The 26,347-nt window shown below is 42.0% G+C and overlaps 1 protein-coding gene across 1 annotated transcript in view; it reads left to right on the forward strand.

Moving 5' to 3' along the window:
- Positions 1-26,347, forward strand: part of LOC134571248 (putative methyltransferase DDB_G0268948) — a 70,077-nt gene that overhangs the window by 15,926 nt on the left and 27,804 nt on the right. The window contains exon 4 of the mRNA XM_063429421.1: positions 12,617-12,717. Within this exon, the coding sequence (XP_063285491.1) occupies positions 12,617-12,717 (101 nt within the window). The remainder of the gene's footprint in view (positions 1-12,616; positions 12,718-26,347) is intronic.

A 26,347-nucleotide genomic window follows, 5' to 3' on the forward strand; every position in this document is an offset into this window, starting at 1 on the left:
TTAAAATATGACTAATTATGCAAAAATGTATTTTATTGATGGATAGTGATCAAATGAAGCCATTTATTATCACATAGTTTTTTGGCTTTTTATAGACACACACATTAAAATGGCAATTAAAGGTTAATTTCCCACATCTGTGGCTTTTTAAATTGCAATTAGTGTCTGTGTATAAATAGTCAATGAATTTGTTAGCTCTCGTGTGGATGCACTGAGCAGGCTAGATACTGAATCACGGGGAGCAGAAAAGAACTGTCAAAAGACTTGCATAACAAGGCAATGGAACTTTATACAGATGGGAAAAGGTTTTAAAAAGATATCCAAGGGCTTGAAAATGCCAATCAGTACTGATCAATTACTTATTAAGAAGTGGAAAATTCAGGGAATCTCTTGATGCCAAGCCAAGTTCAGGTAGACCAAGCAAGATTTCAGCCACAACTGGCAGAAGAATTGTTTGGGATACAAAGAAAAACCCACAGGTAACCTCAGGAGAAATAAATACAGGCTGCTTTGGAAAAAGACAGTGTGGTTGTTTCAAAGAGCACAATACGATGATACTTGAACAAAAATGAGCTTCGTGGTTGAGTTGCCAGAAAGAAGCCTTTACTGTGCCAATGCCACAAAAAAGCCCAGTTAGAATATGCCCAAAAACACCTTGACACCCCTCACAGTTTCTGGCACTCTGTAATTTGGAGTGATGAGACCAAAATAGAGCTTTATTGTCACAACCATGCTTGTAGAGGGTTTAACAAGGCCTAGAGGGAAAAGAATACCATCCCAACTGTGAAGCATGGTGGTGGCTCACTGATGTTTTGGGGTGCTTGAGCTCTAAAGGCACGGAAAATCTTGTGAAAATTGATGGCAAGATGAATGCAGCATGTTATCAGAAAATACTGGCAAACAATTTGCATTTTTCTACACAAAGCCTGGGATGCTCTTGGACTTTCCAGCATGACAATGACCCCAAGGCCAAGTTGGCCCTACAGTGTTTACAGCTTTTGGAGTAGCCATCAATTAATCTCCTGACCTTAATATCATCAAGCCACTCTGGAGAGATCTCAAACATGCGGTTCATGCAAGACAACCAAACTTTGCAGCTATACAAATGGGCAGCTATACCACCTGCAAGAATTGGGGGCCTCATAGACAACTATTACAACAGCAAGCAGCCAGTGGTTGTTAAAAAGCAAACAAAAAAAGTGACTGGGAAGCAATAATGCCCCCATAGTATTAGTAACATTGTGTAAAAGACCAAAATTACAGAAAGGAAGGGCCTTTCACAAACTTTGTCTTTCAGCTTCTTAGTGGTTAGCTCTCTAATACTTGTGGGATTGCCATAAGGATTCCAAAAAGGAGCCATCTACTAAACAGCGAAAATGGAAAGAGAAAAATCAGCGCTAGGTTGCCACACAAGAAAATAATAATAGTAAGGCTGCAATCCTTAAAGGGGAGTCCCCTATAATTCCCTAATGGTAAGAAAAGATACAAAACAGAACAAAAAAAGGTTGCGCCTAAAATATCCAATAAAACATATAAAAATGTATATAATAAGTGATATAAAATAGTACAATTTAATATAAAATATAGAATAAACTATAAAATAAATAGTTAGCAATAGTCCAAAACACTTATCATAAGTCCGTAATGGTAGATGCCATGTATAAGAACAGGGATCCTGAGACGTAAACTGGAGTGTGTCTTCACAATAGTGTACTTGAAATCCAGTGGAGTAATATGTGGAGAAAAGACAAGAGGAACTCCAATGGCACAGTATATAGATGAATAAAATAGTATGTAAAATAAAAATAGTCTTACTCACACTTTTCAGAGCTAAAACCTAGCTCTGATATAGCGCACGTGAAGTGGAATAATCCCCACTCAAGGATATGCGGAGTAAAATTTGATTGGCGAGTATCTGGCTCAGATTCGACGTCCAAGTTGGTATTATTCGACCCAGGGAAGAGAAATAAAATATATAGTGCTCTCTGTATAGTAGTTAAAAGGTGTAAAAAAATAATAAATATACTACTCACAGTATATAGAGCAGACTTGTACTGCTCAATATAAGCGCTTGGGTGGTATAATCCCCACCTAAGGATTCTTTAGGCTTCTCGTCAGGTAGACAATATATGTATAGTCAGGTGAAAAAAGAAAGAAAATGGCTATAAAGTATTTAATGCCAAAATAATTTGTTTATTATAAGGTAATAAAATTAATATCTAAACGCGTTTCGCCGCAAGGGCTTCTTAAAGTAGATAATAGTAAAAAGGGGGACACACCTGACATACAATGGTTTATATAAAATACAGTAATGTTTGGAATTTTGAAAATCACGCCAAAATGACGTCATCAGTAACATAATATTGTCAGGGTACCTGTTGTCTCTACCTCAGAGGAGGTGAGACACTTAGACGTTCATCCTCTCAGAGGGGTTGACCGCGAGGGACCCGCTTCCTTTTATGACGCGGCGCTCAGTAGCCGACGTCATGACGACAATCCGTTCCGACCTGTCAATCAAGTCCCGACCACGAATCAGGACTCGTCGGGGGCGTGATTACCTATCTAGAACCAGGGTATAAAGTAGGGCTTTATGCATTTGTTCATTGCCCTGTCGTGGTTCTAGCTTGTCTAGTCACTCAGTGCTCTTGTTATCTATTTGTCTCTTTGGTTTTGACCCGGCTTGTTTGTTCTACCCTGCTTACTTCTATTACCCTTTGACTCGGCTTGTCTCTCGCTTATCTGCTCTCTCGTTCCCTCGACCTCGGCTTGTCTCTAGACCATTCTTTGCTTACTCCTTACGTTAGTCCGGCCATTCTAAGGTCCGGTATACGTACCTACCTCCTGTTTGTACTTTGCGTGTTGGATCCCTGTCCCGATCCTGACATTACGACAGGGCCAATGGATCCTGCAGGTACAAACACTCAGGTTGGTTCTTCCGACTCTAGATTTGAGGCCATGGATCATAGAATGGATCAGATGGCTCTAGCGCTGCAGGCTTTATTATCTTGTTCTAGTAATCAACCAGAAGAGATGCGTACTACATCCATCTCCCCTGTAAGTTCAGGTCTAGAGGTAGCCACAGTAGGTGCTTCTTCCCGTATTACTCCTCCTGTACGTTATGGTGGTTCTCCGGATAAGTGTCGTGGTTTTTTAAACCAGATAGGTATTCATTTTGAATTACAACCCCGCTCCTACCCTACAGATAGGGCGAAGGTTGGATTCATTATCACACTACTCATTGATAAGGCTCTGAGATGGGCCAATCCATTGTGGGAGAATGATAACCCGTTAGTCTATAATTATATTGCCTTTGTCGCTGCTTTTAGAAGAACTTTTGACCCTCCAGGTAGAAAGGTCAATGCAGCTAGATTTTTGTTGCGCCTTAGACAAGATAACCGAACCCTTGTGGATTATGCACTAGAGTTCAGGTCCTTGGCGGCAGAAGTTAAGTGGAATGAACAGGCTTATATAGACGTATTTTTAAATGGATTATCAGATGAAATTCTAGACGAGGTTGCTACAAGAGAGCTTCCTGAAAATTTGGAGGATTTAATTTCTTTTATTTCTCGTATTGATGAACGTTTAAGAGAGAGGCTGAACACTCGAGATAGAACCCGTAGACCTTCCTTTAAACTAGCTCCCTCATTTCAAAGTCCTGAATCCACAACCTCAGCTTTTCCAGAACCTATGCAGATAGGCAATACTCTCCTCTCAGAAGAAGAGAGACAGTACAGGAGAAGGGAGGGGTTGTGTATGTATTGTGGAGTAAGAGGGCACCTACGCCTAAATTGTCCTAATCGCCCGGGAAACGCTCGCACCTAAGTTTCTCTAGAGGACAGGCCTTGGGTGTTTCTATTTTGTCCTCTATACATAATTATAAAGATCACAGGCTTCTGCTACCTGTTTCTTTAGCTTGGGAGAAGGGAGTACTAAAAACTATGGCGTTGGTAGATTCTGGAGCTGCTGAGAGCTTTATTGACCAAGTTTTTGTTACTAAACACTCTATTCCATCCCAGCTAAGGGATACACCCTTGGCCGTTGAGGCCATAGATGGTAGACCATTATCTGAACCTGTTATTTTTCGTGAGACCATACCTGTTAACTTAACTGTTGGTATCCTACACGAGGAAGGTATATCTCTTATGCTTATTTCGTCTCCTTCTGTTCCTATAGTCCTGGGGTATCCGTGGTTAAAGAAACATAACCCTATTATTGATTGGGAACTAGGGGAGATAGTCTCATGGGGCCAGGGTTGCCAGAGCAGGTGCTTACAGAAAGTCTCACCGGTTTGCGTAGTTAACGCACCGGCTAATTCTACCCAGTCTACAGATGTACAAATACCGCATCTGTACCTGGATTTAAAGGCAGTCTTTGACAAAAAGAATGCTGACACTTTACCTCCACACAGGCCCTTTGACTGCAAGATCAGACTCCTGCCTGGGACCATGCCTCCGAGGGGTACGGTATACCCTTTATCCACTAAGGAGAACTTAGTCTTAGAGGAGTATATTCGTGAGAACCTAGACAAAGGATTCATTAGGAGATCCTCCTCTCCTGCCGGGGCCGTTTTTTTTTTTGTGAATAAGAAGGATGGTACGTTAAGGCCTTGCATTGATTATCAAGGCTTGAATAAAATAACTATTAGAAATGCCTACCCGATTCCTTTGATTACTGAGCTCTTTGATCGTCTAAAAGGCTCCAAGATTTTCACCAAGTTAGATCTCAGAGGGGCGTATAACTTGGTGAGAATTCAGCAGGGAGACGGGTGGAAAACAGCGTTCAATACCCGTTATGGGCACTATGAGTACACGGTAATGCCTTTTGGGCTCTGTAATGCACCGGCAGTATTTCAGGACCTGATCAATGAAGTTCTTAGGGAATTTCAACAGGATTGCGTTATTGTATATTTGGATGATATACTAATACACTCTAGAGAAATTGAGACCCACCACAGACAAGTCAGAAGGGTATTGCGCAAACTTCTACAACATGGGTTGTACTGCAAATTGGAGAAATGTAGTTTTGACCAATCTCAGATAAACTTTCTTGGTTACGTGATTTCTGGGGACGGGTTTAAAATGGATCCGGATAAACTCCAGTCTATTTTAGATTGGCCATTACCCAGGGGTCTCAAGGCCATTCAGAGGTTTATTGGATTCTCCAATTATTATAGGCGTTTCATTAAAGGATACTCTTCTATTATTGCTCCTATTACCAATATGACCAGACAGGGGGCTGACACTAAAACTTGGTCTACTGAAGCTCTCGTTGCTTTCAAGACACTCAAGGAACTTTTTGCTTCTGCACCAATTTTAGTTCACCCTGATACAACTTTGCCTTTTCTACTCGAGGTAGACGCCTCAGAGACAGGTTTAGGCGCTATCTTGTCTCAAAGGTTAGGTGTGGATAAACCGTTACATCCATGTGGTTTTTTTTCCAAGAAATTATCTGGGCCTGAGAGCAGATATGACATTGGTGACAGGGAACTACTAGCGGTCATCATGGCTTTAAAGGAGTGGAGACATTTATTGGAAGGGACCTTGCATCCTGTTACTATTTTGACGGATCACAAGAACTTGTCCTATATTGGGGAGGCCAAGCGCTTGTCCGCCAGGCAAGCTCGTTGGTCCTTGTTCCTCACTCATTTCAATTACGTGCTCACTTATAGACCTGGTTCTAAGAACTCTAAAGCCGATGCTTTGTCTCGCCAACATGAACCTTCTACTATATCTGAGGCGGTTTTGTCTTCTATAGTTCCCAAGTGCAATATTATCGCCAACACGAGTCTCAGGATTCATTCTCCGTTGCTTGCCGAGATCATGAAATTACAGCATCTGGCTCCTAGACAGGGCCCTGGGGCACGGTATTTTGTTCCTCCTGAACTCCAACTGGAACTGTTACAGTGCTTTCACAACAGTAAGGTGGCTGGGCATCCTGGTATCCGCAAGACGTGTGCCTTGATTTCTAAAGAGTTCTGGTGGCCTTCACTACGTAAGGATATTAGGGATTTCGTCGGAGCATGTGAGGTCTGTATGAAGACTAAACAACCTCATACGCTTCCATGTGGGTTTTTGCATCCCTTGGAAATTCCCGAGAGACCGTGGTCCTGTCTGGCTATGGACTTCATTGTCGATTTGCCTGTTTCTAAAAAACAGACTGTTATTCTCACGGTGGTTGACAGGTTTACTAAGATGGCTCATTTCGTGCCCTTACCTAAACTTCCATCTTCTCCCGAATTGGCTGAGATATTCGCGAGAGAGATTTTTCGTTTACATGGGATACCCTCCGAAATTGTTTCTGATAGAGGTTCCCAATTTGTTTCCCGTTTTTGGAAATCCTTCTGTTCTCAACTGGGCATCAAATTGAATTTCTCTTCTGCCTATCATCCACAGTCTAACGGAGCTGCTGAACGCACCAACCAAAAGATTGAACAATATTTGCGTTGTTTTGTTTCCGAACACCAGGACGATTGGGTCGGTCTGATTCCTTGGGCAGAGTTTGCACACAACAATCTCGTTTGTGATTCTACTCGTTCTAGCCCCTTTTTCATGAATTATGGCTTTCATCCTTCCATTCTTCCCTCGGTTTCTCCTTCCCAAGGGGTACCGTCGGTTGATGTTCATGTTGCCAATTTGAGGAAGTTGTGGGATCAAACTCGACAAATTCTCCTGCATAATTCCGCGTTGTTCAAGAAACACGCTGATAAGCGTAGAAGGGCGGCTCCGGATTTTGTTCCAGGTGATAGGGTATGGCTGAGTACCAGAAACATTTGCTTGAAGGTCCCTTCTATGAAATTCGCCCCTCGTTACATTGGTCCTTACAGGGTTCTGACTCGAATTAACCCAGTTGCGTATCGTCTGGCCCTTCCATCTGCCTTACGCATTCCTAACTCCTTTCATGTTTCCTTGTTGAAGCCTCTAGTATGTAACAAGTTTTCCTCCACTGTATCCTCTCCTCGCGCTGTTCAGGTTGAGGGTCAGGAGGAGTATGAGATCAACTCCATCCTCGATTCTCGAATCTCTCGGGGGAGGTTACAATATCTTGTTGACTGGAAGGGATATGGTCCTGAGGAGAGGACTTGGGTACCTCAGGAGGATGTGCATGCTCCTCGCCTCCGCAGGGCTTTTCACTCTCGTTTTCCATCTCGCCACCAGTTCCTTCCGCCAAGTGGGCGTTTCTGAGAGGGGGGGTACTGTCAGGGTACCTGTTGTCTCTACCTCAGAGGAGGTGAGACACTTAGACGTTCATCCTCTCAGAGGGGTTGACCGCGAGGGACCCGCTTCCTTTTATGACGCGGCGCTCAGTAGCCGAAGTCATGACGACAATCCGTTCCGACCTGTCAATCAAGTCCCGACCACGAATCAGGACTCGTCGGCAGCGTGATTACCTATCTAGAACCAGGGTATAAAGTAGGGCTTTATGCATTTGTTCATTGCCCTGTCGTGGTTCTAGCTTGTCTAGTCACTCAGTGCTCTTGTTATCTATTTGTCTCTTTGGTTTTGACCCGGCTTGTTTGTTCTACCCTGCTTACTTCTATTACCCTTTGACTCGGCTTGTCTCTCGCTTATCTGCTCTCTCGTTCCCTCGACCTCAGCTTGTCTCTAGACCATTCTTTGCTTACTCCTTACGTTAGTCCGGCCATTCTAAGGTCCGGTATACGTACCTACCTCCTGTTTGTACTTTGCGTGTTGGATCCCTGTCCCGATCCTGACAAATATAGAGATACAGATCAAAATACTGAATAAAACTTAAATTATTGTGCATATGAAACATATGAGGTAAGTACACTCATTTAGATAATAAAACGAGGGTTTAAAAAGCTTAAAATACATCTTTTAAAATGATCACGTGACGCGTGGCTAAAAAGCACTTCCGCATCATGTGATCGCACCGTGGAACGCATGCGTTCCGTCTGAGTGGAACGCATGCGTCACATGGGGGTGGGAGGGCTATTTGGTCTGATCGGTAGAGGATCAGATTAGCTGTCTGCACGAGCAAGCAGACAGCTGGAGGGATGGCTTAGGTGACATGCTGTCTGCCTGCAAAGCAAACAGACAGCCATTCTAGCCATATGCAAGTTCAAACCCCAATATGGGCACCTTTGAAGAACAGTCCCAATTACTGTCTAATTAATTTTCTCAAAAGAACTACCCCAGAAATAATCTAGACAAAACATTAAAAGATATTAACACAGTAAACAGATCTGATCTATTAGAGTATAAGACTGCAAAAGACACAAAAACCGCTCCAATATTGCCAATTATTTTTAACTTCAATAACAAAAGCAATGTTATGAAGAAGATTATAAAAAAAACATTGGCATATACTAAAACAAGATGACACTTTGGCTGGAATTATTCCCGATAATCCACATGTGATATTCAGAGGAGCACCCAGCTTTAAGTCTATTCTTACAAGTAATTACACTAAATATAAGCAAAGCACTTTATCCCCTAGTCTTCTACTTTTTTAAATAAACCCAGTGGTTTTTTTAAATGTAACAGATGCATTGTATGCAAACGTACTAGTGATACCATTACACTAAAACTACATCATTTACATCAGCAATCACACAGAAAACATACCAAATAAAACATTTTATTCATTGTAATACGAAAAACTTAATTTATCTTCTGGAGTGTCCCTGTGGGCTCCAATATGTGGGTATGACCACGAGGGATTTAAAAACGAGACTAGCTGAACATTGTAGAAATATTCTCAAAGGTTACGAGAATCATTCAGTCTCAAAACACTTTCTACAACATGGAAAGAATCCAAAATATCTTAAATGTATTGGTATAGACACTTGCAATATCCCATGGAGAGAGGAGATATTAAAAAAGTTTTTGGTAAAAAAGAAATGGAATGGGCATACAACTTAAAAACCCTTGCTCCCACAGGGTTAAACATTGACTTTGATCTCTTGAACTTTTTATAACAGATAATTATATATATTATTTTTTTTTTCCATACATATATTTTTACATGTTTTTTTCACATTGCATTCTTCCATCCTTATTTATCCTTAAACAAATTCTTATTATGTATCCTTTGCTTATATACACCCATTATACTTATATATTTCCTATGTGCATCCTGATTATTATCCTCTTATCATAATAATAGATTATATTAAATATTTCTACTTTATATATAGTATCTTTTTTTTGCGAATAACTTTGTTTTTATTATATATCTTTTTATGTAAAAAATTATTTCACTTAATCCCATGTAAACATTCTAATTAAAAATATTGAGTTTTTTATAGGTGCCCATATTGGGGTTTGAACTTGCATATGGCTAGAATGGCTGTCTGTTTGCTTTGCAGGCAGACAGCATGTCACCTAAGCCATCCCTTATATAAACCATTGTATGTCAGGTGTGTCCCCCTTTTTACTATTATCTACTTTAAGAAGCCCTTGCGGCGAAACGCGTTTAGATATTAATTTTATTACCTTATAATAAAGAAATTATTTTGGCATAAAATACTTTATAGCCATTTTCTTTCTTTCTTTTTTCACCTGACTATACATATATTGTCTACCTGACGAGAAGCCTAAAGAATCCTTAGGTGGGGATAATACCACCCAAGCGCTTATATTGAGCAGTACAAGTCTGCTCTATATACTGTGAGTAGTATATTTATTCTTTTTTTACACCTTTTAACTACTATACAGAGAGCACTATATATTTTATTTCTCTTCCCTGGGTCGAATAATACCAACTTGGACGTCGAATCTGAGCCAGATACTCGCCAATCAAATTTTACTCCGCATATCCTTGAGTGGGGATTATTCCACTTCACGTGCGCTATATCAGAGCTAGGTTTTAGCTCCGAAAAGTGTGAGTAAGACTATTTTTATTTTACATACTATTTTATTCATCTATATACTGTGCCATTGGAGTTCCTCTTGTCTTTTCTCCACATATTACTCCACTGGATTTCAAGTACACTATTGTGAAGACACACTCCAGTTTACGTCTCAGGATCCCTGTTCTTATACATGGCATCTACCATTTATGACTTATGATAAGTGTTTTGGACTATTGCTAACTATTTATTTTATATTTCATTCTATATTTTATATTAAATTGTACTATTTTATATAACTTATTATATACATTTTTACATGTTTTATTGGATATTTTAGGCGCAACCTTTTTTTGTTCTGTTTTGTATCTACTAAACAGCGCCCTAATTTGGGAACCGTAAATATAGCAATCCACAAAGTTACCAATTTAGGGAGTGATCTGCTTAACGGCTGCAAGATGCGACCCACGAAACGAATCGGAATTTCATTTGTCTAAATGAAATTCCAAAACAAAATATCTGAATTTCTTCCAAAAACAAATCAAGACACAGATGAAATTAGGCTTGGATTAAACAAACTCTTTTTTATTTTATTTTCTCATCCAAATTTATTTGGGCAAAATTAAAATGTCAGCAGTGCCCAAGTCTACTGATTAGTTTACATCCAATTATCGGGTGTGATTTCATGCCATAACACAACCTGACATAATATACTGTATACTGCAAATAGATTTCCCATAAAGATCAATAATGTTTCTCAGACTTTGAGATTAATTTGGACTAATGGGTGCTGAAGAAGTTGGTGAGTGTCTTTTAGTTCTTCAATACACAGCTTAAAGGTCACCAGATTCTTACCTCTTTCACAAAAATGTTAACATAAAAAAAAAAAGGTTTCCATCAAGTGCACCTGCTGGTACCAGTGATTTGTCAGTTGAATTTTCCTTGCAATTTATTGCTATAGTGCCTTGCCCCGCCCTGCAATTAGGCTAAGAACACTCTGATTGGTGGGTTTAAGCCAATCAGAGTGCTCTTTGTCATTTTACAAGCGTGGGAAAGTTCTTTGGAATTTTCCCACGCTTGTAAAATGACACAGAGCACTGTGAATGAATGGATTTCAAGCCATCCAATCACAGTGCTCTGTGTCATTTTACAAGCGTGGGAAAGTTCTTTGGAATTTTCCCACGCTTGTAAAATGACACAGAGCACTGTGATTGGATGGATTTCAAGCTTAAACCCACCAATCAGAGTGTTCTTAGCCTAATTGCAGGGCGGGGCAAGGCTTTATAAGCCTTCCCCCGCCCTGCGGAGCTCAGTCTGCGCGGAGCCCTCCATGGGTGAAGATGGATTCTTTTTTTTGCGCTCAGGGTTTTTTTTTTTTTTTTATTGCGTCGGTTATTATGGCTTTTTATTTGCCCTTTTTTGGGGCTGAAGAAAGAAGATTTTAGAAGAAAGAAAACATTGAATGGTAAGTTGTTTTTATCTTATTTTTTTTTCTTTACAGGTTTTTAGTTAAAGGGTCCCTCCTCATTATTTTTAGGGTGAGGGGGGTAGGTAGGGAGATAATTTTTTTTGGGGGGGAGGGTTAACTAGGGTCCCCCCCTTTGTATTTAGGGCCCCCACCCACCGCTCAGGGGTGGGGGCTGGGGGGGACAATAGGTCCCCCTTTATTGATAATTTTAGGGCCCCCACCTGCCGCTCAGGGGTGGGGGCCGGGGGGGGACAGTAGGTCCCCCCCTATTGTGAATTTTAGGGCCCCCACCCGCCGCACAGGGGTGGGGGCCGGGGGGTCATTAGGTCCCCCCCCTATTGTGAATTTTAGGGCCCCCACCCACCGCTCAGGGGTGGGGGCCGGGGGGGGGGACAGTAGGTCCCCCCCCTTATTGATTGTTTTAGAAAGCGAGCTGAGCTGTCAGTCAGACAGCTCAGCTCGCGAACGCGCATTCCACGCACATGCGCGGTAAAGCGCTCAGGTTCTTCATAGGGCGGCTTTCAATGGCTTTTTATGAAGAACGCGATTGGTGCAGCGCGAAGCCGCACATGCGCACCACATCGCGATGACGCTTCTCTCAGAGAAGCGTCCTATTGGGCCCCGCGATTTCGTCATTTTGACGAAAAAGGGGGCGCGGCATGGCTGGGAGCTCGGCGCTGGAACGGAGGTAAGTTTTTAATATAAAAACGCCTCGAAATTTTTTTTTATTAAATGTAAGATCATATAAAAGCAAGAAGGAAGGCTGGGGGACCTGTCTTTCTTGCTTTTATATGTTGACTATAGAGTCCCTTTAATTCAATAGATAAAGTACAATATACAAGTGAAGAATTCCTAAAAGAAAGTGGTGGTGCTACAATCACCTTAGTGGGCCACAATTAATTCAATGCATATCTATGGGGAGCGTTTTGTGTAGAAAAATAAAAACGGTAAGTCCCTCTAGTGGCTGCTACCAGAGTAACAGCTACAAGAGGTGGCCACAGGCAGTAATATAAATGCTGCCTTTTCTTAGAAAAGTCATTGTTTACACTGCTCAGCTTGCAGACAGCATCTTAAGTTGCAGTTCAGGCATGTCCATGATGACAAAATGCATCATCCCACCAAATCACTAAACTGCTTATTTGTCCTAGACCTTATGTCCCTATTTAAGTGTTTACTCCTATCCATATAGATGTAATTATAGTGCAATTTTGCACAAATCTTGCCATTTACATATATTCTTGATAGTCATATTTTTGTTCAAGAAAATACATTTTCAGAGAAATTAAAAATAAAGTATTCTCTCTTCTAAAAAAAACAACAACAATATTTACTTTCAGGCTGTCAGATATCTTTCTAAGTATTCAACACCGATAATGGACCACCTGTGGTCTGAATACCAAACTATATTTGAAGCCGTGCCATTCTCTGATAAAGACAGGTAAGACAATTCCACAGAAGAAATATCCACGTGAGTTTTTAGCTGCACACATGGCATCCAGGTATTCACACAACTTACCAGCATTTTCACGTTGTCATGGGTATATCTTGAATATTCTGTCAGAATATTACTTATGTTATGTAATTTGTTAGTGCAATACCAGAAATGGAATCAGGCTTTTACTGCTCCTTCCTTCTTATGATATTCTCAGAGTTAGAACGGCATGTAAAAGCAGGCTAAGAGATTTGATGTAGCATACCTGTTGCCCCTTAGCAGTATCTCTTCCTCAGAGGAAAAACGTGTGCAGCAAGGTTCGATGACATACTGTGGTGGAATCTCGGTAAAAATAAATTTAGTAGGCCGAGATTACCACGTGGCATGTGTACGTGCATATGCTGACGTATCGATCAGTTGGTTGCACGAGGCAAGATATGATCAGTAGTGTACGGAGCATGTGCAAGAATACAGGATGTAGTATTCCCCTCCTCCATTGTGCTGGACAGGCCATGCGGTCAAGCAGTAAGTTAATTCTTATTTGTATTGATTGGTCAAGAGAATGTGCGGGTGGAGCTTAATATGGGAGGAGTTATGTGCCTATATAAGGAGCCTGCACTATTGTCCGGGGCTCAGAACTTGCTGTATTTTGGTGACACTAGTCCCTCTGAGTCCCGATCGGTGATCCAATAAAGAATCTCTTCCTTCCTGAAGAAACCTGTGTCCATCTCTCTGTGCTTGGCTTCCGTCAGTTTCTCCGGTATCAATACAGCACTATTCAAGGGGCTGGATTTGCCACTAGGCAGAGAAGACACCTTTCTACAGGTGTGTGGACTCTAGGAGGCAGTGAAGAGCACTTCCTCGAGGCTGCCACCGCATCCTACCTCCCTTCTATGTATTTCGTCATATTGGGCACCTGCCAATCAGGTAAGCAGGTGTCTACTCTGCCTGAGGGAATATGTGCCCCCTCCCTCGGATATTTGTGCCTGGAGCAGACACACATAATCTGACCACCCCATCCCCATTATTAGAGCTTAGGTGGGGTCAGTTTCCTCCTTAATCCAGTCTGTATCCTGTCCTTTGTAGTAGAGCTGCGGGAACAGTTATATAGGGTGTAAAACTCAGTCCTGTCACAGCTCCTCAAGTGTCTATATGTCACGAACTCCGGAACCAGACACGCTGACAGAACAGACACAGGAAGTGAAGTACCGATCCTTAGAGTAGCTGGGCAGTGCACACAGAGAGAAGTCAGAATACAAGTCAAAGTCAGAGGGAACCAGAGAGACAGAATAATTGATAAGACAAGCAGAGGTCAAGGGTCAGAGAAAGCACGATAAACGGTGAGACAAGCCAAAAATTCTGCAATCAGACAAACGGACAGAGTATACGTGCTATTGAGCTATCAAAAGACCACAACAGGGCAGTGAGACATGGGAAAGGCAGGTTTATATATGGTTAGGGCTACTCTGATTGACTAACTTCCAATCAGAGTTAATTATCACACGTGGAAGGTACTTGTACCTCCCACTTTGACCTGTGATGTCACTATTGCGCACTGAGTCAGGTGACTGACTTGGGCGTCTATTTAAACATGCTGCACGTGAGCGTGCAGCGTCCAGAAGGCTACTGAGGGGAACTGACACATCTGCGAGCGGTGCAAGGGCACCGTAAGCCGCTGTTCATGGTAAGCGGAAGTGTGGAGGTGCCGTGAGCGGCGCACAGGCATTGGAAGCCGCCACTTGCTGCGAGGGCACAATTGAAGTCACCTCCCCAGACGACCACCAGGATGGCGGGGAGCCAAAGGCTTCAAACGAAAATGAGCATGAAAGGCCCGGACCAAGAGCATTCAAATCACAGGCAGATACCCAGGAACGGGCTGTAACCCTTCCACTGAACCAGGTATTGCAAGGTACCACGATAAAAGCGTGAGCCGACAAGAGACCGTAGCTCATATTCATCACTGGAGGTAGTACGAACAGGATGACCTGCCGTTTTAAAATTGTGAAATAAAGACATAATCTTTTTCCTGTCTTTCTATTTAACGTATAATAAACCATTTGGTTTTTCAGGAGGTGCTTGAGTCTAATATTGATCTAAACGAGTAGCAAGAAGGAAACCACCAGGCGAGTGGCAGCTATAATATTAGCTGGAGGAACAATGGTTTCAGGAATAGCAGGTTTCTAATGGTTCATGTTGTTTAGATATGGCATCAGCTTTGACGTTACGGTACCCGGGTCTATAAGTGATAGTATATTAAAAACGTGATAAAAATAAGGACCACCTCGCCTGTCTTGAGGATAAACACTTGGCATCAACAATGTCTGAAAGATTTTTATGATCAGTGATTACTCAGATGGGATACTTAGCACCCAATAATAGATATCGCCTTTCTTTGAAAGCCAGTACATTAGCTAAGCGTTCCCTGTTCTCTATGTCTTACTTCTTTTCGGCGTCAGATAGCTTTCTGGAAAAGATACCGCACAGGTGAAGGGTTTTTCTCTGAGAGAGAACAGCTCCCACTCCTGATTCAGAGGCATCGACTTCAACAATAAAGGGTAGTGAGGGATCGAAGTGAACCAGGACAGGGACTCTGGAAAACTCTGTCTTCAGAGATTTTGTTATGTATTGAGGTTTATGCAGTCCACCTTCCAGCAGATGGCAGCATAGTGAAGTTATGCACTTGTTCTGTTGTGTTAGTCTCTCTTGTGTTATGTCATTATGTGTGTGTACTGAAGTAAAGAGAAGTTCTATTTTTCTACAATGTCTGAGAGCCATTTTGTGAATTTATAACATGCTAATACACTAAACTGGTGACAAGGATGGGATGTCAGTAAATGGACACAATATATATAAAGGAAATGAAATCAGCCTGAGTGAGGAAGTAACACTTTTCTTTTCGAATTCTATTATCTACAAATATTTCCAGCATGGCTTCTCTGGGACACATGGAGGAATTTGATCTGGCTAATCCAGCCTCATGGGACTCATATGCTGACAGGTTAGTGTTTTTCCTGGAAGCTAATAAGGTGGTGGATGCTATTCAGAAGAGAGCTGTGTTACTTACTGTTATTGGATCTAAGCCTTTTGATATTGTCCGCTCACTGATATCTCCTGCTAAACCACAAGACTACTCATTTGAAGAAATACTGGCACTGTTAAAAAATCATTTAGCACCCACTCCATCTGAAACAGTGAGGCGTTTCCATTTCAATAGAAGAAATCAGAAACCAGGTGAAAGCATTGCAGCAAACATTTCAGAACTGTGCAGGCTCTCTGAAAATTGCAATTTTGGTACCAGCTTAGAATCCTTGTTAAGGGACAGGCTTGTGTGTGGGGTGCAAGATGAAGCACTGCAGAGGAGACTGCTTGCAAGACAGAATTTAACTTTTATTATTGCACAAGAGGAAGTGCTCGCAAATGAGGCTGCATATGTCCATTCAAAAGAGATACAATCCTCCTCTAGCAAAGATAACTCACCAGAAATAAATCTAGTGAAGAAGACTGATGTTAAATCAAAGGCCTTTTCACCATGCACTGATGTCACAGCTCTATTTAAAGGAACTTTGTTATAGTTGCGGTGGAAAACACAGGCGTAATACATGTCGTTTTCGAAATGCAGTTTGCCACACATGTAAACGTACAGGTCACATACAGACAGTTTGCCAAAGTCAAGCCAGTGGAATTCAGACCAAATATAAGAATGTGAATAAAATACAAACCACAGCGCACTCTTTTAATACTCCACATACTGTTTCAGATAGTGAAATGACTGCAGGTGTTTACTCAAATGACTATGTGAATAAAGTGGAAAATTCACCATCAGGACTGAAGATTTACACTGAAATTGTGCTGCAAGATGTTCCGTGCAAAATGGAAGTAGATTCTGGGTGCACATATTCTTTGATTTCAGAAGAGACATTTACATTGTTATGGCCTCATAATTATCCTTCAATAGTACCTTGTGATATTCATCTCGTGGACTACAAAAAACAGGCTGTGGATGTTAAAGGGGCTTGTTTTATACCAGTAAAATATGGTAAATTCAGAGGACATTTACGTTTAATAATTACTAAGGGACAAAGAGCAAGTTTGCTAGGTAGAGAGTGGTTTGAACCCTTAGGAATTTCATTAACTGAAGTTAATAATGTATCCACAGATATTCTACAGAATGTGATTGATAAATTTAGTGCAGTTTTTGAAGAAGGTCTTGGCATGTTTAAAGGCCCTCCCGTTTATTTTGTATTAGATTCAAAAGTACCCCCAATTCGTATGAAGCCTCGCAAAATTGCATTAGCTCTCAGACCAAAAATAGATGCTGAGATTACACGTCTTGTGGAACAAAGCATACTTGAACCCGTAACACACCCAAAGTGGTGTACACCCATAGTTCCGGTCATGAAACCAAATGGAGATGTCAGAATCTGTGCTGACTACAAATGTACAATCAATAAAGCGTTGCAAGAGCATCCCTATCAAATTCCAGCTGTTAATCAAATTCTTACTACTTTGGCAAAAGGAAAAGTATTTGCCAAGTTGGATATGGCTCAAGCCTACCAGCAGTTACCTGTGGATGATGAGGCTGCTGATGCACAAACGATAATAACACACAAAGGAGCTTTCCGAGCAAGACGTTTGCAGTTTGGAGTTTCCATTGCTCCTGGCATATTCCAGAATTTAATGGAGGACCTCTTATCTGGACTTCCAGTTGTTGTGCCTTATTTTGATGACGTTCTTATTGGAGCAGATTCTATACAGTCATTAGCTGCACAGCTACAACTTGTTTTACAACGTTTTCTTGATGCTGGTCTAAAACTTAAAAAAGAAAAGTGTGTTTTTGGTGTAAGCAGCGTGGATTTCCTTAGTTACCGAGTTGACGCACAGGGCATTCATCCAACTGATTCTAAGGTTGAAGCTATCCATAGAGCTCCGGTTCCAACAAACAAACAAGAACTGCAAGCTTTCCTTGGGTTGCTTAATTTTTACCATTCTTTTCTGCCTGATAAAGCCACTGTTGCTGAACCTCTGCATCGTCTACTAGATAAAGATGCTCCAGGGAAGTGGACTGACGTTCATACCACCGCTTTCAGCGCTGCTAAAAAACTGTTTTCTTCTGACAGTTTGCTTGTACACTATGATTTGGAGAAACCGCTCAACCTCACCTGCGATGCTTCTCCATATGGCATAGGGGCTGTATTGAGCCACACTTTGAGAAATGGGGTTGAGGCTCCTATTGCATTTTATTCAAGGACTTTATCTACTACACAGAGGAATTACGCCCAAATTGACAAGGAGGCTTTAGCTATTGTGTCCGGTGTAAAAAAGTTTCATGACTATTTGTATGGGCGGACGTTTACTATTATAACAGACCTTTACTGGGTCTGTTCACCAGCAATACTCCCACTCCTCAAATAATTTCACCACGCATGCTCAGGTGGTCCCTTATGCTGAATGCCTATGATTGTGAGTTCAAGTATCGTCCTGGCAAGGATATCACACGTGCTGATGGATTAAGCCGATTACCTTTGCCTTCTCCTGACTTCCTTGTTCCTCCTATGTCTGAGGTCCTCATGTTGGAATCCATTCCAAACCCTCCGTTACATGCAAGTGACATTGCTTGTATGTCTGCCAAGGATCCTTTGCTGTCCCGTGTTCTCAACTGGGTTTGGAGGGGGTGGCCAAAATCAAAAGTGGAAGACAAGTTCAAACCATTTGTAGTGCGCCAACATGAACTATCTGCCTATAAAGGGTGCCTATTATGGGGAAACAGAGTGGTAATTCCAAATGCAGGACAAGCTCGAGTATTGCATGCTCTTCATGAAGGACATCCTGGAATAGTTTGCATGAAAGCTTTAGCCAGAAGTTATGTTTGGTGGCCTAAAATGGATGAAGTTATTGAAAAGTGGGTGAAGAACTGTGTACCATGCCAATCTACTCGTCATGCTCCACCTAAAGCCTCAGTACATCCTTGGGAAGTGACTAGGTCACCTTGGTCTTGTTTACATATAGATTTTGCTGGCCCTTTTCACGGACAGATGTTTTTTTTAGTTGTTGACTCCTTTTCAAAATGGTTAGAAGTTGTTCCAGTTACATCTGCTACCTCAGTCACAGTCATAAAGATTCTAAGGAGGCTGTTTGCTACACATGGGTTGCCAGATACAATTGTGTCTGATAATGGAACGCAATTTACCTCATCAGAATTCAAAATGTTCATGGCAAGTAATCTTATTCGACATGTTACTATTGCACCATTTCACCCATCATCAAATGGCAAGCTGAGCGTATGGTTCAGACTACCAAAGACTCATTAAAGAGAATTATTGAAGGAGATTGGAATTGTAGACTTGCAAATTTCCTTCTGCAACAACATGTGACACCTTGCTCAAGCACCGGTAGTAGTCCAGCAGAGCTCCTTATGAACCGACGTCTTAAAACTTATTTGGATCGTTTACATCCTGATTTGACAACTGAGTTACAAGAGAAGCAAGAATTGCAATTCAATAAGAACTATAATGCTTCTACTGTCAGAGTATTTGCACCTGACAGTGCTGTCTATGTCAGGAACTATGTTTCTGGGCCTAAATGGATACCTGCAAAAGTACTTATGGCCACAGGACCTTTGTCATACAAAGTACAAATTCCTGATGGTAGAATATTACGAAGGCATGTCGATCAGATTCGGGAACGGAGTGATGAGATTGTGCCTGCTGTCGGTCCCAGTCGGGTTTTCTGTGATACCAGATGATGTGGAACCACTGGATGATACAGGTCTCAGTTCTCCAGGAGTTGTTGTTGAAGAGCCAGTTCTGTGTGGTCCATCTGACAGAGCACAGGAAGAAAGGATGGGCACAACTGAAGGTCCAGGTGAAGCAGTTCCAAACATGGTTTTGGGGCGCCCAAGACGAAGTATTAATCCTCCCAGTTATCTCAAAGACTTTGAGGTCTAGGGGGAGGAGTGTTATGTATTGAGGTTTATGCAGTCCACCTTCCAGTAGAGGGCAGCATAGTGAAGTTATGCACTTGTTCTGTTGTGTTAGTCTCTCTTGTGTTATGTCATTATGTGTGTGTACTGAAGTAAAGAGAAGTTCTATTTTCCTACAATGTCTGAAAGCCATTTTGTGAATATATAACATGCTAATACACTAAAGTGTTAAAAGCTGCAATAGCTTCAGGAGTCCAAGCATGTGGGTTGACCCCTTTTTTAGTTATAGGACTAATTATAGTAGAGAAGTTATTGATAAATTTTTGATAATAATTAGAAAAGCCTACGAATCTTTGAATAGCCTTAAGACCTTGAGGTAGTGGCCAGGAAGTAATAGACTCCAACTTAGATGGATCCATACTGAAACCTTTCTCTGAAATGACCTAACCAAGTAACTGTATTGTGGTTTGGTCGAAAAGAGACAATTCGCTAAATTACAGTATAGTCCATTCTGTAATAATTTTTCTAACACCATCCTAACATGTTGATGATGAGTTTTGAGATCTGGGGAGAAAATGAGGATGTCCTCCAAGTATACCACTGCACATATACAGTCAGGTCCATAAATATTGGGACATCGACACAATTCTAATCTTTTTGGCTCTATACACCACCACAATGGATTTGAAATGAAATGAACAAGATGTGCTTTAACTGCAGACTTTCAGCTTTAATTTGAGGGTATTTACATCCAAATCAGGTGAACGGTGTAGGAATTACAACAGTTTGTAAATGTGCCTCCCACTTTTCAAGGGACCAAAAGTAATGGGGCAATTGGCTGCTCAGCTGTTCCATGGCAAGGTGTGTGTTATTCCCTCATTATCCCATTTACAAGGAGCAGATAAGAGGTCCAGAGTTAATTTCAAGTGTGCTATTTGCATTTGGAATCTGTTGCTGTCAACTCTCAATATGAGATCCAAAGAGCTGTCACTATCAGTGAAGCAAGCCATCATTAGGCTGAAAAAACAAAACAAACCCATCAGAGAAATAGCAAAAACATTAGGTGTGGCCAAATCAACTGTTTGGAACATCCTTAAAAAGAAAGAACGCACCGGTGAGCTCAGCAACACCAAAAGTCCCGGAAGACCACGGAAAACAACTGTGGTGGATGACCGAAGAATTCTTTCCCTGGTGAAGAAAACACCCTTCACAACAGTTGGCCAGATCAAGAACACTCTCCAGGAGGTAGGTGTATGTGTGTCAAAGTTAACAATAAAGAGAAGACTTCACCAGAGTGAATACAAGATACTCGTAATGCCCACTGTGAGTATTGATGGCAGTTTTCCACTTATCGTGCTCCTTTATTCTCAGTAAATTATAAGCACCCTTGAGAATTTGGTGAAAAAATGTGATCCTTTAATGCGATCAAACAGCACAGTACTAAGAAGGATGGGGTAGGCATTCCTTCTGTAAGAAATTATGACCCTCTTACAAGGATATTCTTTTAGGGAATGTGTGACAAATAAGACACAAACACAAGTGTATAATAAAATGTATTGTTAATATTAATTTAAGGATACTGTTAGATTTTAAAAAGGATATACACATTATACATTATAACCATAGTCAGTCCAAAACCAAAAGATACATAATAAAAGGGCAATACTTAAACATTTCAATGGAGGTCTTCCCCTTGCGCCTTCCTCTTGGGTAATCTGGGACAGAATATCAGTTCACCATGGCCCTGCTTGCTGTGCTGTCCTCTCCAAAGAGACAAAGAGAGAGAGCGAGCCTTCCTTGGATGTTGTCCTTTTAAAGCCTGATTCTTGGAGTAATAAACTACAAGTCCCAGAATTCCTTTTCCCTCCCAAAAGTGGTTTATCCCACCCTCTTTCTCCAGAGAGTTCCTTCTTTATACAAGTCTTTCCCTTTGATCTTTTCCCTCCAGCTATACTGTAATGTTCTGAAAGAAGTCACCAGTTAGGGTTGGTTCCTGGGTAGGTTAGACAGCTTGGGAAAACACACACAATTCCATGGTTACACCTAGATGTTAATTCTCTGATCTCCTGATAACATACATGGAATACTGGGGGGGGGATGTTGTACAATGCAATTGAAAGCTTTGATCCTTATCACACTGTTATCAAGGATAAACCCCAACTTGTGAAACCAGTCACATACACAGAAAGTTATATACAATATTGCAGTTTGGCATATCAATTTCTTACACTTCTAGTGATTCTGTTGAGACTCCTATAGTTGATTTGGGGTCTCCGCTCCCCTTCTTTTTTAGAAACAAAAGAAAAGCCTGCCCCTGCAGGAGAGGAGGATCTTCTAATGAAGCCCTTTCTTAGGGATTCTTGTATGTATTCCTCCATAATCCTGTTCTCTTTTTCAGAGAGTGGGTAGACTCTACCCTTGGGTGGCATAGTGCAGAGTAAAAGATTAATGGCACAGTCATATGGACGATGCGGAGGTAGCTTGTCTGCCTCCCTCTTTTCGAAAACTTGTGCTAGGTCAGCATACTAGGGTGGAACAGAGGTGGATAAAGGAGAGTCTGTATGTACATTTAGTAAACATACAGGATGAACCTGATCAAGACAGGTTTGCTGACAGTTCTTTCCTCAGGATATAATATTTAGATGACCCAGTCCATCACAGGGTTGTGTTTCACTAGCCATGGGAAACCCAAAACAACAAGTGCTGAAGGAGAATTTAAGATCTGAGAGATTACCCTTTCCTTGTGTAATGCTCCTACCGACATGTGTATTTCCTGGGTTTCTTGTGTCACCAGAGGCTTATCTAATGGTCTATCATCTATGGCCTCAACGGCCAAGGGTGTAGCCTTTCGGACCGAGGCAGGGCAGCAGATTTAGCAAATTTATTTTTTTTGGTGATGGTTTTACCATTGACTAGGAGTAGGACCGTAATAAGCAGTCTGGTGATTTTAGCAAGAGGGGATAGCATCATAACACCCAAGGCCGACCCCTAATAAGGTCTTAAGTGCTGGAGTTTCCCTGAAGACTAGGGCACGACTTCCTGAGATGCCCTTTCTTCCCACAATAGAGGCATAACCCCTCACTCCTCCTGTAATCTTTCTCAGCAACTGGATAAAAATCTTTTGCATTAATTCAGTAGGAAATAGCAGTGTGGGAAGTCTTCACACTAGGAAGAGAATCTGTGAAAGTTATTGGGAATAGTATCACAAGCAACATCACATCATAATGTCATGAACAATGTATGCCAATATACATGAACAATCAGACGAATCTTGGGGTTGCCACCCGGCCGGTATTTAAGGCCACCTGGCCGGTGCCGGTATTGCAGTAATACTAATGCCGGTATTTTTCTCAGTATAAACTGCAATTAGATGCAGTACGGACAGTAGGTGGCGCTGTGTGTGGAGAGAGACGGATAGGAAGTTACAGCATCTCCCTCCCTGTTTCTCTCTACTCATTGATCCGCAGAGGATCAGCTCTGCCCAGAGAGTCCAGCCAGCAGCTCAGGTAAGTGAAGGATGGGGGAGACAACTGGAAGGGCAGTCTATGATCAGAGACACATAGACATGGGGACACTAGGGAACACAGAGACAAGGGGATCCTGGGAGACACAGAGACTACGGGAGACATGGGGACACTGGGGCACACAGACCTATATATACACTGAGACACTATGGGACACTTGGAGACATGGGAACAGTGTGAGACATATGGAAACTGGGAGACATGGGGACAGTGTGAGACGTGGAAACTGGGAGACATGGGGACACTGAGACACTAGGGGTTACTGAGATATATGAGGACACTGGGAGACTGTCAGGGTACCTGTTGTCTCTACCTCAGAGGAGGTGAGATACTTAGACGTTCATCCTCTCAGAGGGGTTGACTAACTCGTTCCTCGCAGTTCACTCGGCCATTTACACGCCGGCCGCGAGGGACCCGCTTCCTTTTATGACGCGGCGCTCAGTAGCCGACGTCATGACGACAATCCGTTCCGACCTGTCAATCAAGTCCCGACCACGAATCAGGACTCGTCGGGGGCGTGATTACCTATCTAGAACCAGGGTATAAAGTAGGGCTTTATGCATTTGTTCATTGCCCTGTCGTGGTTCTAGCTTGTCTAGTCACTCAGTGCTCTTGTTATCTATTTGTCTCTTTGGTTTTGACCCGGCTTGTTTGATCTATCCTGCTTACCTCTATTACCCTTTGACTCGGCTTGTCTCTCGCTTATCTGCTCTCTCGTTCCCTCGACCTCGGCTTGTCTCTAGACCATTCTTTGCTTACTCCTTACGTTAGTCCGGCCATTCTAAGGTCCGGTATACGTACCTACCTCCTGTTTGTACTTTGCGTGTTGGATCCCTGTCCCGATCCTGACATTACGACAGGGCCAATGGATCCTGCAGGTACAAACACTCAGGTTGGTTCTTCCGACTCTAGATTTGAGGCCATGGATCATAGAATGGATCAGATGGCTCTAGCGCTGCAGGCTTTATTATCTCGTTCTAATAATCAACCAGAAGAGATGCGTACTACATCCATCTCCCCTGTAAGTTCAGGTCTAGAGGTAGCCACAGTAGGTGCTTCTTCCCGTATTACTCCTCCTGTACGTTATGGTGGCTCTCCGGATAAGTGTCGTGGTTTTTTAAACCAGATAAGTATTCATTTCGAATTACAACCCTGCTCCTACCCTACAGATAGGGCGAAGGTTGGATTCATTATCACACTACTCATTGATAAGGCTCTGAGATGGGCCAATCCATTGTGGGAGAATGATAACCCGTTAGTCTATAATTATAATGCCTTTGTCGCTGCTTTTAGAAGAACTTTTGACCCTCCAGGAAGAAAGGTCAATGCAGCTAGATTATTGTTGCGCCTTAGACAAGATAACCGAACCCTTGTGGATTATGCACTAGAGTTCAGGTCCTTGGCGGCAGAAGTTAAGTGGAATGAACAGGCTTATATAGACGTATTTTTAAACGGATTATCAGATGAAATTCTAGACGAGGTTGCTACAAGAGAGCTTCCTGAAAATTTGATGGATTTAATTTCTTTTATTTCTCGTATTGATGAACGTTTAAGAGAGAGGCAGAACACTCGAGATAGAACCCGTAGACCTTCCTTTAAACTAGCTCCCTCATTTCAAAGTCCTGAATCCACAACCTCAGCTTTTCCAGAACCTATGCAGATAGGCAATACTCGCCTCTCAGAAGAAGAGAGACAGTACAGGAGAAGGGAGGGGTTGTGTATGTATTGTGGAGTAAGAGGTCACCTACGCCTAAATTGTCCTAATCGCCCGGGAAACGCTCGCACCTAAGTTTCTCTAGAGGACAGGCCTTGGGTGTTTCTATTTTGTCCTCTATACATAATTATAAAGATCACAGGCTTCTGCTACCTGTTTCTTTAGCTTGGGAGAAGGGAGTACTAAAAACTATGGCGTTGGTAGATTCCGGAGCTGCTGAGAGCTTTATTGACCAAGTTTTTGTTACTAAACACTCTATTCCATCCCAGCTAAGGGATACACCCTTGGCCGTTGAGGCCATAGATGGTAGACCATTATCTGAACCTGTTATTTTTCGTGAGACCATACCTGTTAACTTAACTGTTGGTATCCTACACGAGGAAGGTATATCTCTTATGCTTATTTCGTCTCCTTCTGTTCCTATAGTCCTGGGGTATCCGTGGTTAAAGAAACATAACCCTATTATTGATTGGGAACTAGGGGAGATAGTCTCATGGGGCCAGGGTTGCCAGAGCAGGTGCTTACAGAAAGTCTCACCGGTTTGCGTAGTTAACGCACCGGCTAATTCTACCCAGTCTACAGACGTACAAATACCGCATCTGTACCTGGATTTAAAGGCAGTCTTTGACAAAAAGAATGCTGACACTTTACCTCCACACAGGTCCTTTGACTGCAAGATCAGACTCCTGCCTGGGACCATGCCTCCGAGGGGTACGGTATACCCTTTATCCACTAAGGAGAACTTAGTCTTAGAGGAGTATATTCGTGAGAACCTAGACAAAGGATTCATTAGGAGATCCTCCTCTCCTGCCGGGGCCGGGTTTTTTTTTGTGAATAAGAAGGATGGTACGTTAAGGCCTTGCATTGATTATCGAGGCTTGAATAAAATAACGATTAGAAATGCCTACCCGATTCCTTTGATTACTGAGCTCTTTGATCGTCTAAAAGGCTCCAAGATTTTCACCAAGTTAGATCTCAGAGGGGCGTATAACTTGGTGAGAATTCAGCAGGGAGACGAGTGGAAAACAGCGTTCAATACCCGATATGGGCACTATGAGTACACGGTAATGCCTTTTGGGCTCTGTAATGCACCGGCAGTATTTCAGGACCCGATCAATTCAGTTCTTAGGGAATTTCAACAGGATTGCGTTATTGTATATTTGGATGATATACTAATACACTCTAGAGAAATTGAGACCCACCACAGACAAGTCAGAAGGGTATTGCGCAAACTTCTACAACATGGGTTGTACTGCAAATTGGAGAAATGTAGTTTTGACCAATCTCAGATAAACTTTCTTGGTTACGTGATTTCTGGGGACGGGTTTAAAATGGATCCGGATAAACTCCAGTCTATTTTAGATTGGCCATTACCCAGGGGTCTCAAAGCCATTCAGAGGTTTATTGGATTCTCCAATTATTATAGGCGTTTCATTAAAGGATACTCTTCTATTATTGCTCCTATTACCAATATGACCA

This window comes from Pelobates fuscus, chromosome 8 (genome assembly GCF_036172605.1).
Source record: "Pelobates fuscus isolate aPelFus1 chromosome 8, aPelFus1.pri, whole genome shotgun sequence".
NCBI lineage: Eukaryota > Metazoa > Chordata > Amphibia > Anura > Pelobatidae > Pelobates > Pelobates fuscus.